This window comes from Chiloscyllium punctatum, chromosome 39, assembly GCF_047496795.1.
Source record: "Chiloscyllium punctatum isolate Juve2018m chromosome 39, sChiPun1.3, whole genome shotgun sequence".
Lineage (NCBI taxonomy): Eukaryota > Metazoa > Chordata > Chondrichthyes > Orectolobiformes > Hemiscylliidae > Chiloscyllium > Chiloscyllium punctatum.
This window is the reverse complement of record NC_092777.1, coordinates 53,499,322-53,512,642: the sequence shown is the minus strand read 5'-3', so window position 1 is coordinate 53,512,642 and position 13,321 is coordinate 53,499,322. Positions and strand designations below refer to the sequence as shown.

The 13,321-nt window shown below is 38.5% G+C and overlaps 1 protein-coding gene across 1 annotated transcript in view; it reads right to left on the bottom strand.

The window, feature by feature from the left end:
- LOC140464058 (dynein axonemal heavy chain 17-like) overlaps positions 1 to 13,321 on the bottom strand; it is a 408,886-nt gene that overhangs the window by 118,923 nt on the left and 276,642 nt on the right. The window contains exons 42-45 of the mRNA XM_072558720.1: positions 11,159 to 11,306; positions 8,864 to 8,955; positions 5,817 to 5,978; positions 413 to 577 (exon numbers count right to left, since the gene is read on the bottom strand). Of these exons, the coding sequence (XP_072414821.1) occupies positions 413 to 577; positions 5,817 to 5,978; positions 8,864 to 8,955; positions 11,159 to 11,306 (567 nt within the window). The remainder of the gene's footprint in view (positions 1 to 412; positions 578 to 5,816; positions 5,979 to 8,863; positions 8,956 to 11,158; positions 11,307 to 13,321) is intronic.

Sequence of the window (13,321 nt, the reverse complement as noted above, 5' to 3'; positions counted from 1 at the left end):
AGCCTGAACAGGTTGGTTTTAATTTAAAAAGTAGCTAGCAAGATTAGGGCTTTTAAAATTAAGATTAAAATAATTTCTCAATGACCACATTAACAATATTAAATGCAAGCTTTAAGAATGCAAGATATTGCTGATGCCCAGGATTACCATTTATAGAAGAGTAAAAATTCTGGCATTAATGTCCCAAATCAAAGCTTGTATAATATAGAATCAGGAACAACACCTGTATCTTATATGTCTTATGTTTGTCATTTGTGCAGATTTTCTGTCAATAGCACTAGTTTATTTCTATTCTTTTCTCTTCGTAGTTATGTTTGGAAGTTTTGGAGTGTTAAAGTCATTAACTATTAAACTCTTAAATCCAAAAATAATTTCATTTTTCACTTCAATGGTTTTCTTTCAATATACTTACCAAGTTCATGACAGCATTGATTTCATTGTAGCCGTCCAGAGCTTCCACTAATATTTTGTTCAAAGAATTCCAATTCTTCACAGGTAAATATTTTGGTTCTCCAATACCGGAAGCAAAATGGCAAAAGATATTGGGTTTTTGAAAAAGAGCAGATTCATCCATATCCTGCCCACACAAAAATAAAATTACAGTATAAAGTTGTATAGGGTAAGAAAATCGGTTGAAATTGGAGAATAAAACACATCAGTGCCTAGCATGTACGAATACTTACTTTGCCACATTCAAATGAAATATACTTTGGAAAAGATGAAGATTTTGAAGTTTATCTGCAATCTTTTGTTGTACATTGACCCATCATGCCATTCGAGAAGTATTCTGGGACTTTGACCAAATGACACTGAAGAAATATTTCCAGGTCAAATGGTATGCAATATGGAGGAGGGTTTGCAAGTTCTAGTGTTCCAATGTATCTGATGCCTTTGTCCCTCTAGATGATAGTGGCCATGAGTTTGGAGCATTTGTGAATTTCCGCAGTGCATCTCTTGGATGGTACACATCTGTGTAGGAGGCAGTGAATATTTGTGGATTTGTTGCCAATCAAGCAGGTTGTTCTGTCGCAGGTATGTATTGTGTGCTTTGTAAATGGTGGACACATTTTGGAGAGTCAGGAGATCAGTTACTCACCACAGAATTTCTAGACTCTGACCTGCTCTTGTAGCCACTGTATATATATGGCTTGTCCAGTTCAATTTTTGGTCAGTGGTCAACATGGAATGTTGATTGTGGGGGATTAGTTGAGGGTTACAATATTGAATGATGATCAGATTCTCCTTTGTTGGCAATCATCAATTCCTGGCACTAGTGTGCTGTGACTGTTACTTGCCACTTCTCAGCCCAAAGCTGAATGGTGTCCCAGTCTTGGTTCAGAATCTGAGGAGTTATGAATGATGAACATTAATGCGAACATCTCCACTTTTGATTTTACTGATGGAGGAAAGCAGCTAAAGATGATTAGGCCTGCGATGATGCCAAGAATAACTCAGTAGCTGAGATAACTGAGTTCCAATAACTATACCCAGCTTCCTTTGTGACAGGAATAACTCCAACCAGTAAAGGTTTCCCCCCAATTCCCACTAACTCCAGTTTTGCTAGGGTACAAAGAACAAAGAACAAGGAAAATTTACAGCTCGGGAACAGGTCCTTCGTACCCTCCAAGCCTGTGCTGACACAAATGCACTGTCTAAACGTATTATCCAACTCCTAAGGATCCCTCTGCTCCCCACCTATTCATACATCTGTCCAGGTGCACCTTAAATGAATCTACCGTGACTGCCTCTACTACCTCTGTTGGCAATGCATTCCAGGCACTTACCACCCTCTGGGCACCTTGATGTCACACTCAGTTATAGTCCAACAGGTTTAATTGGAAGCACGAGCTTTCAGAGCGCTGCTCCTTCATCAGGTGGTTGTGGAGTACATGATTGTAAGACACAGAATTTACAGCAAAAGTTCACAGTGTGATGTAACTGAAATTATACATTGAAAAATACCTTGATTGTTTGTTAAGTCTCTCATCTGTTAGAATGACAATGTTTGTTTCGCTTCTTTCATATGTAAATCGCGAAACCTTTTTTAAAAAAAAGTTACATTCTCAAGTGAACTTTAACAAATAGTGTCAGCCCAGATAATGTATTGAAGGTGTTAGTCCCCTGTGTGCTGCTGTCTGTACCATAATGTTTAGACTGATTCTAATCTAAAAAATGAATTAACAGAATCTTACATGGATTCATGCAGTTTTTCAGCAAAGTACAATGTAACTCTACAAGTACAAATTCACCCCACAAACGCATATGTGAATGTGTGCATGTCTGTGTGTGTGTGTGTGTTTGTGTGCAGAAGTGTCTGTTTGTGTATACAGTGCAATGGGGTCACCTGCATTGTGTGACATGAGCTCAAGGTCCCGTTTGAGGCCATTCCTATGGGTACCAAACTTAGCTATCAAACTCCATTCGGTCACTTTTCACTTTTGCCTGTCCCGAAGTCTACCTTGGAGGATGGTTACCCGAAGGTCCAAGGTCAAATGTCCCAGACCGCTGAACTGTTCTCCAACTTGGAGGGAACACTACTGTGTATTATGACGGTAGACACTGCAAGATGTGTCAGAGTATGGCCATGGATACCTTCATTACACGTGGGGACACCTCCCACCATGTATGTGGCAGGTACTCATGCGACTCAACCAACGTTGGCTATCTCATACACTGCAGGCAAGGATGCCCTAAGGCATGGTACATTGGTGAAACCAGGCAGAGGCTACGGCAACGGATGAATGGACACTGCACAACAATCAACAGATAGTAGTGTTCCCTCCAAGTTGGAGAATACTTCAGCAGTCCAGGACATTCGACCTCGGACCTTCGGGTGATTATCCTCCAAGGCAACAGCGAAAAGTGACCGAACGGAGTCTGATAGCTAAGTTTGGTACCCATAGGAATGACCTCAACCGGGACCTTGGGTTCATGTCACACAATGCAGGTGATCCCATCGCACTACACACACGCCCACAATCACTCTCTCTCTCTCACACAGACACTCACAACACACCTCCCAACACACACACACACACACACACACACACACACACACTTACAACACACACACCCACAACGCACACACACAGTGAATTTGTACTTGCAGTGTTACATCGTACTTTGTTCAAAAACTGCATGAATCCATGTAAGATTCTGTTAGATCATTTTTTTAGATTAGAATCAGTCTAAATATTATGGCACAGACAGCAGCACACAGGGGCCTAACACCTTCAATACATTATCTGGGCTGACAACAATTGTTAAAGTTCACTTGAGAATGTAACTTCTTAAAAAAAGTTTTGTGATCTACATATGAAAGAAGCGAAACTAACATGGTCATTCTAAGAGATGAGAGACTTAACAAATAATCAGGTTATTTTTCAATGTATAATTTCAGTTACATCACACTGTAAACTTTTGCTATAAATTCTGTGTCTTACAATCATGTACTCCACAACCACCTGATGAAGGAGCAGCACTCTGAAAGTTAGTGCTTCCAATTAAACCTGTTGGACTATAACCTGGTGTGTGATTTTTAATTTTGTACACCCCCGTCCAACACCGGCATCTCCAAATCAGTTAAATGTGGACTTCTCAACAGAAGAATATGAAACTGTGATGACATTGATTGACAAAACAAAACTAAGTTAATATAATAAAAACCATATATTTCATAAAAGTCAAAACAAACGATCTATTTGGTTAGAATATGACAAAAATACTTCATGTGATTACAGTAGTTTAAAGCACTCTGAACGTGAAGAGCATAATACTACTAACTGCATAACTGTACCCCACAAATTCCAAACTTATAAAACATGGAGTTAGTCTGTCTCAAAACCCTACCAAAGACAATCATCTCAGAGGAATGTGAATTAACTCAACTATTTTATCATGCAGACAATCATTTGTGCATTCAACTGGATGCGGAAGAAGCTGTTAGATGGAATTGCTTTGGACAATGTACTCTGACAGAGAAGGAACCTCCTCTAACTTTAATCCAAATATGCATAAATCATGGACCTGCTAGGATCATGTTTGAGAAATTGTTCGGTTGGTAAGCATTTATGGGATGAACTAACTAACCCCCTTGTGTTTTAAGTAACTGCTTTTCTCCAGGTCAAAGATCAAAAGTGGAAATGCAGAGGAAGCAGAGACCTGGGTAAGCCATCTTTCTCAAACTCTATCTCTCTGTTTCTGCCTCTCTATAAAAACACACACACACATATTTATATACATAATCCATCCATCCTGCAGCTTCTCACCTGTCTGCTGGTTGAACATCCACATGCCTCAGGCAGTGAATTAACAATCAATCCAATACTGTTGTTTCGGGAAGCAAATATATCATTCATTCATCAACTTCCTTAAATTGCTTTGATGTAGAACTGAAAATATTTTTGAGACTAGTCTGAAACACTTCAACACATCAATCGTATACTCTTTTAAAAACTGACAAGTGAACTTCTCTTTGTGTCTTTTACAGTCACAGTGTTTAAACCAGTAAAAATTGATTGAGTTGGCAAGCACATTTTCTTGAAAATCCTGTTGTGATTGAAGAAAGTGTGGGAAAACTCTACCCCTCTACTTGGTGTGATGGACCAGGCCAGACCCCCTTAAAACATTTTAAGAAGGTAGCCCAAACCCGAACTTTCCTAGTTGTTTTAGGTAGATGTAAGGTGGATATCCCAAGAGTGATGCAGCTGGTCAAACCACTTGACTTCAAGTAAAACAGAATTTATTTACACACCACTGAATGAAACACAAACAAACGAAAAAAAAATTTAGACTAACAATGGTTTGAAAACCCAATCGACAACTTAACAAAGGAGCTGGTCCAATTTTCTGCAACATCCCCATAAACAAATTCCATGGAAAAAAAAGATAAAAATTAAACATAGATTCATATAGGAGAGATGTAAGAGAGGGAGGGAGGATCAGCCAGGGATCATTTGCCGAAGCATGGAACCATTGCAGCTCTTTCTTTAGGTCCCCTGCTAAAACTAAACCAAACGAGAAAAATCCCTGGACTGGAAGAACTGGCCACTCCCCTTTCATTGTACAAGTACTTTTAAAAAAATCTAATAGCTGTGTCCTTGACTGTTGCCTTAGGCAGTATCAGTTAGCCATGTTCAAAATGGACTAATTCCAGATGAATCAAAACGTCTGCCTTTTATAACCCCTCTTGGGAAAAAAAAACAAAGATAACATAACCTTGTTAAAAGAGCAGCATCTTCACACTTGGTCAATGTACCTAAAAGCACTGTCATTGTACCTAAACCAGATGGACTGTAATAGTTCAGGAGAGTGGCTCTTGACCACCTCCTATAGGGCACTTAGAATGGGCAACAAATGATGGCCTTGCCAGCAAATCCTCAATTCATGAAAGACTTAAATAAAATTATCAGTGTTTCATTGAACTATCAGTTCAGATTCAAGAATCTGAATTGGAATTTGAACCCTCGATTATTTATCATTAGGGAAGAGGAATAATTGAGGATATGAAGATAAACATCACCAATAGTTTGGTTTCTAAGTTTGTTTTAATAATTTAGTATTTGTTGTCTTTTAATAGTTGCTTGTACACTCTTGGTTTGGTAAAAGCTGTAAAGTATTTTTGTACTGATTCAAGGGACAGGCATTAGGGACAAGGATGCTGCCTAAGAAGTAATATAATGAGAAACAACAGGAGTGAGTTAAGCGTCATACAAAATAGTCTAAATGCTAATAAAGAAGCTGTAGTTTATATTGTAAACTTTTGAACAAGAAAATTAAATAATAATTTTGCAATTCTTATAATGCTTCCTATTTACCTGGAAGAATTTTTGACAGATGTTATTCTGATGTCTTGGAAAGTTTTCTGTGTCATGTTCATCAACTAATTTATCACCATAGACTCGGGAAGCTTCATGTAATAGGAGTCGGACTAAATCTTGAGCATTTTTTGCACATTCAGTTGTTGCAAAGAGAAAGCCCTGCAGTTGAACAGTTTAATAAAAATATAAGCATATCAACATAACAGCAATGCACTGTTATAGTTTGAAAGGATTGCAGTTTATGACAGCATTGAGATTGCAGATATGCAGGCTCATTTAGTTGTAGTTCTTGACAGTACCTATTGTCTGACAGTCAATGCTTTGAAAAATAATCTGTACTGATATTTAGCAGGTTCAATCAATGTTTAAGAAGGTGGCTGCAAGGAGGTTTACATTGCAATTCTTTCAGCTGATAGCACAATAGAAGGCCATTGATACAAAGTGTATTGTTGACTGCCCACAGCATACTATGGGGAATTCCCCACACATGTGTCATTTGTTCTGGGGGAAGGTAAAATTAATAAAATGGGTGACCTAACCCTAAGCTATTGCAAAGATGGCAATTTCCAATGCACTTAATTAGATTGGGTATTGACTAAGTAATTCACACTGTGAGCCAGAAGAGGCAGAAATGTTTCTTGCCAGTGTCTATCTTTAGAATATGATCTTTAGAATATCCTTTATTGTCATTATGTACTGAAGTACAAAGTACAGGAGCACAGTGAAATGTTTACAATGTCACCCCACTTGGTGCCATCTTAGGTACAAAGTACCGAGGTACAGAACCTGGAGATAAAATACAGAAATAAAGGAAACCAACTACCATCTTTGAACCTTGTTGAAATTTATCTATACCTCAGAGTTCAGGAGGCAAATTCCAGGTTTGTGGAAGATGCAACACTTGTGGGCATTGTAAACCGCAAGGAGGGCACTGTAGAATGCCAAAATGACATTTGTATGAGTGTGGAGTGCAGAGAGTTGGTAGATGAAGTTCAATGCAGAACAGTGCGAAGTGATATGTTTTGGTGCAAAGAAAACAAAGCATGCTATTCTAGAGGATGTGCAGGAGCAGAGGGACTTGGGTCAATATGTGCATAAGTCATTAAAGCTAAGAAAATGTACAGTATTTTAGCTATCATTAATAGGGGAAGAGAGTACCAGAGTAAGGAGGCTAAGCTGAATCTGAATAAGATGCTAGTTGGACTACTTCATACAACACTCTAGGAAGGATGTGAATACATTAAAGTGAGCGCAAGAATAGTCCCAGGGTTGAGAGACTTCAGTTGTGTAGAGAAAGCAGTGATTGCAAAGAGGTTGTTGGTATTCTTGAAGATAGCACTTCTATTACTTGTGAAGCTTATGGCACTAATTCTACTGATCCACATTAGTGGTTCATGGTAAAGAACTGCTCAATGCCATGTGTTTGAGAAAGTTGATAGCTAAGGAATTTAAGTCAAAGCAAAAAAATAAAGAAATAGCCTCCTAAACCTGTAAAATCACTTCAAAGCAGAGGAGGTACATTCTAAGAACAAATCCTGTGAGCAGAACTATGTGCAAAAACGTAATTGTCAGATCTCAGTACTTAAAGATTTTCCAGCCTATTGATTACTCAATGCCATCTGATACTGTTGTTCTCTCACCTTGTTCAACCTGTGTCAAACAGCCAGGGAAACCTATGAATCAAGATTCAGAATACAAGGATAAAGATGGATCTAAGCATATCATAATAACTGATCCACTTGTCCTATTGTAGTTTCATGCATGCTAATGAATCAAATCCAGAAGTCAGTAGTTCCTGCCTTTTTTCCAACAGATGGCACATTTGGTTTCTTTACCCTTCAATTTGTACCAGCATCAACCCAATCAGGAGTTGGCAGTTCTTACACTTAGCAATGCTGCTGAGGGAGTCATGGCTGTTGTCAATGACTACCACTCCAGAGTTTCAGGATCATGGAGGACCTAGACAATAGGTATGTAGTGAGGGCTTCTGTAGGCTCAGGGTTAAATGAAATTAGGTTAGGATCTGGGTTTCGCCAATGTCCAAATGTGATGCCTGCCTTTGACACAGGGACCTCTTCCAAGTTGAAAAATGACCTACACTGATAAACCTGTCATGGAATGAGGTATTCATATTTTGGCCATTTATGGACCTCAAATGACGACAGGGGGAAACCATAGTGAAGCATAGTGAAGGTAAATTGAGTATTACTATAATTATTTCATTGAATATTGGCCTTTAATTCAAAAGTTTGCGTATAAAAATATGGAGGAATTGTCAAACTCTACCAAGGTACTAGTCAGACCACAGCTGGAATACTATGGACAGTTTTTAGTCCCTTATCTAAGGGAGATATACTGGCATTGGGGGCAGACAAGAGAAGATTCACTGGGCTAACACCAGGTATGGAAGGTCTGTCTTATGTGGAGAAGTTAAGTAGGTTGGGCCTTTATCATTGGAATTTAGAAGAAAGAGAGGTGACCTTATTAAAACATACAAGATTTTTAGGTGACTTGACAGAATAGATGTGGTAAGATTAGTTCCCTTTGTGGAAAGTCTAGGACCGGATATCATAATCTCAAGTTTAGAGATTGCACATTTAAACAGAGAGGAGGAAGAATTTCTTCTTTTATAGGGTAGTGAATTTGTGGAATTCTTTGTTTTGGACAGTTAATGAGGCTGAGTTGCTAAATATACTCAAGGCTGAGATTAACAATTTTTAAATGATAAGGGCATCAAAGTTTATGTGAAACGGCAGGAAGTGGAAATGAGGCTTATAGCATTACATGGAAACAATTTAAATTTCCATTCTAAATGATCAGTTTATGGCAGATTTTAAGTTTGACAATGTGCAAAAATTTAGAAAATAAATATTTCTTACAACATTATAACTTTAAACACAGTTAGTACCTAGGTCACTATTTGCAACCAAAGCAGAAGCTTCTTGAATCTATTGCTATAACTGTTCATTTGGAAGTCACTGTAAAGTTTTCTCTTGCATTTAATTACAAACTTAACATAAATGGATAAAAAAATGATACTGTACCTGAAATATGTTAGAAAGATCTCTCAAGTTGAATATGTAATGAAATTTAATGGCGGTTGGTAGATAAAATGATGCAATTCTCTGGTGCAAGGCTGTTGATTAAAAAATAATTTGGCAAAATGGAACATGAAACATATTAATGTTGCACTTTAAAAGTCTAAAATAAAATTTCTGATTAACAAATGTCTACTTCAGCATAAACTTGGCAATTCCATGGGGGAAATGCGATCAGTGTTTTAAACACAGATAGAACACAGAACAGTACATCACAGGAAAGTCCAAAATGACACCATACATCAGCAGAGGGCTTTAAAATCCAGATGTTACAGATAAATTGTAGAGAAGAAGGAAATAAAAAATGCTGGGGAAACTCAGTCAGTCTGGCAACACCTATGGAGAGAGAAGCAGAGCTGTTCTTTCAAGTCCTATATGACTCCTCCCCAGAATGTGACTTAACATTAACTCTGTTTCTCCCAGATGTTGCCAGACCTACTGAGATCCCCAGCATTTTCTGTTTAATTTCAGATTTCCAGCATATAAGGGAACTAATGTCAGAAAGGAAAAGAAAGGGAATTAAGACCTCTATACTGGTAAACTGTTATAGAATGAGGAAATTAGTCTTTATTTAACTTTCTCTAGCCTCTTGTCTTTTATTAAAAATTGTAAGGGTCATGCGATAATTATTATTTAATTAAAACATTGGGATTTAAAAATAAGCCTGATGTCTGCCATGACCGAGTTGATAGTGCATAACTGATCAAAGCAGGGTACCTGCCATTTCAGTTTGATTGACAGCTCCAAGCATTTATAAGCTCTCTGGAGTGGAACTACAGGCTGCATTTTACCAAACGTTGGCTGCATTGATTTCGGCAAATTTCATGGAGTGTTTTTCTCCTTGAGCTCCTGTGAGTTTTCTCACACAATTCTGTGCTTTTCACCTCATTATGTATGCACCACATCCCTTTGGTACTGCTCTCATTCTATCTTGAGTTCTCTAGTTCAGTTCTGGCAAGATGGCAGGAGAGTAGCATGCTCCTTTGCTCTGCTCTGCCTTTTTCTTTCCTTTCTTTTTTTTCTCCTATTTTAGCAGTCCTGGAGCAGTGTTCAGTGAAGTAGTCCCCAGAGAGTGTGAGGGGAAGCATATCCTGGACCAGTACACAGGGAAGCGTGTTCCTGAGCAGTGAAGAGAAGAATGTCCCAGACCAGTGCAAGGGGGGTGAGCCCTGGAGCAGCGTGAGCAGAAATGTGCCTCAGAGCAGCGCAAGAGGAAGTGTGCCTTGGAAAAGCATGAGGGGAATGAGCCCTGGAGCAGTGCAAGGAGAAATGAGACTTGGAGATCTGCAAGAGGAAAGGCAAGTCCTGGCACAGCTGATTGTCTGGCGGAGCGGACTGGAGGCTTAGAATGGAGTGTGACTGTTGTTGGAATGGAGTGTGCCTGGCACTGGTGGTCAGACCATGTGCTTGCTGAGCTCTGAAAATGCCCTTGCAATGTTATATCAATCTGAAATTGTTTACTGGACTGTAATGTCAATCCTTTAACTATGTTATAACTATTTTACTTATAACTTATTTTTCACACTGTAAGTAATGCGACTACTTTTCCTTTTATTCTGCTTTTGGGTCCAAAATTTGAACCTAGGTATTTGTACCTAAGATGGCGCCATTAGAGGCAGCCATTATAAAAACACTGTACTGCTGTACTCCTATACTAGTGTATATGTGACAATAAAGGTTATTCTATTCTAGTGGCAGAATTATTCACAACTACAAGTAGCTTCTGGGATTCATGACACTAGCACTATTATTAAATCCTAGCTGTGCTCAGGTCAAATACGGCCAGTCCGGAAAAGCTATCCACAATGTGTTGCTGCATAATTCTAAAGAACATGATTGGGAAAGGAAAGTTGACAGCAAACTCCACTATACTTCAAGCATCACCTGCTTATCAATAACCTGATCACTGATGCACAGAACATTAGCTGAGTTTCTGGATTAATAGTTTAGCAATAATACCACTCAGCCATCATCTTCCCTTTTAATTACCATTCTGGATATCACTAAAATTTGTACAATTCCAGTTTTTATGAAATATGTGATGGCTGCAAGTTTGATATAAAGCACATTAAAATAAGACTTCTTTCATACAGGATCTTGTAAGAAACTGAGACATCAGCAGACTCGAAACAAATTATAATAAGTAAATAACAATTCATAAACAATTATGTTTTTGGTTATTGTAGAAAATCTATGCAGCAGAAATAAGAGGTTATTTTGTGTGTAGCTTTATGTACTAACCAAGAGCTGCAGCGACCAGCTGTGAATGAAATTTTAGCATTGATGATGGAAAATTTCGACCAGTTAAATGTTGAGAAAGGATGCTGCTATAGATGGATTGAAGTGCATCTTGTCCTGGGAAACTCACAGCAAAGACACAGAAATGACGCTGAAATAAAAGATTATAAAATACTTTCAGTCTAATTATCTGTGTGATACTGTGATAACCGGTCTTAGACCTTTTTAAAAAACCTATATAATCACTTAGTTCTTGGATAAAATTGCAAATTAAACAATACAAATGATGGTGAATTAACCCAAAGTTAAATAGATTAAACTGCGGTCAGGTATTAATATATTTGGTAATTGGACAAACTGATGGTGGATAGCGAGGTTTGAGAAGATTTGTAGATTAGGTTGAGGTTCTGGATGTAAGTTTGTTTGCTGAGCTGGAAGGTTTGTTTTCAGACATTTCATCACCATACCATAGTATGGTATTTAATTCATTCAAAAGAAAAGCTAAAAGTAAGCTTAAAGTTTCTGCAGTTTCCTCCAAGTGTCCAAATATGGTTAATGGATTCTCCATAGGATATGCAGGGTTATAGGGACAGGGTAAGGACAGTGTACGATGCTCTTCGGGGTGGTTAGTGTGGACTTGATGGGCCAAAGGGCTTGGTTCCACACTGTAGGGATTCTATGAGTCAGTGAATATTACCATACCTGTGCAAGGTAATATTATTTTCTGCCTTTCTGTGATCAGTCAAAAAAAACCTCCAAACTACCCCAGCAATATTGCTTCTACAAACTTGCCTCAGCACAAAAAATCAAAAAGAAAATTTCGGTGCAATTTTTTTGAGTGACACATTAGCCTTTGGCTAATAAACCTTGGCAGCACAGGGTTAATCTTGATTGATAATGGTTTTTACTTCTTGAATGATTAAGGAAGGCTTTACTGGCACATTCCATGAGCAATTTTGGACTACTTACCTATCTTTCAGTGATGGCATATCCTGCTCTTATAATGGCTTCAGATGCATACAGGGATAAAACCTGTTGTTGCCTCACCAGCTGACTAATGTTGCAGCCATTGCTGGCAACATTTTTCTTCCTCCAAGTTGTGTGGACAGTGTTTTAGCATTCAATAAAAATTGTTGTTGTAATCTGAAATGTCGTTAAAGTGAATCGTCCTTCACTTGCTGCTGTTTTAATAACTACTATAAGTAGTTATTGTGAGCATTTAAAATTAGTAACGGTAATAGGCAGAGAAAACATGACAAAAATGAGAATAAAAAATGGAATTCACATAGATCGTTGCAAACTCATTGTGGAATAGCTACTGATCTTGTATATTTATACATTAATGATCCAGATAAAGGAACTAAGGATATTCTGGCTAAGGTTGTTGATGATTTAAAGATAGGTGGAAGGGCAGGTCATATTGAGAAGGTGGGAGGCTGCAGAAAGATTTAGACAGGTTAAGAGAATGGGCAATGAGGGGTCCAAACTGCATTACAGTATTCCTCTAACCTGGCTGACAGATCATCCTCTGCTCCCAACAAACCCGTTTGGTGCTCCTCAGTCTACATGTCCACTTGCAAGTATTCACAATTTGCTGACAGCATGAAGTCCTTTCCCGTCTGGGGCTGAGCAAGTTCCTGGTCTCTGACAGTCTTCTGTGTGTAACAAACCTGGGCATTCCTTCCTTTGCCAGGTGTGGAGATGTGACAGTGAAGTGCTCATCAGCATGTGCTCCCAACTGTAACCTAACTAAATATCTACCAAGGTAACTGAGCTGTTAGAAGGTACAGGAGGCAGACTTACTGATTCGTGTGCCAACAGAAATCAAAGGAGAGAATGCATAGGGTCCAAGGGTAGAGGTTGTAGCATGATATGCCAGATAAGTCAATAATTTGTGGCATGGCAACATCCCCACCTGCAACGTTTTACTGTACGCCTGTACTTGAGTACACGAGACAATAAATTATATTCTAATTCTAAAAGGTTTCCCTCCGAGACACTCACCATCCTGATTGAGAAAGATATCATTGATCCTTCATTATTGCTGGCTCAAATTCTTGGAATGCCTTCTGTAATGAAATTGTGGGTCAACCTACAGCACATGGACTGCAGTGGTCAACAAATCAGTTCACTACCATCACGTACATTCCATAAATTAATAAAAAT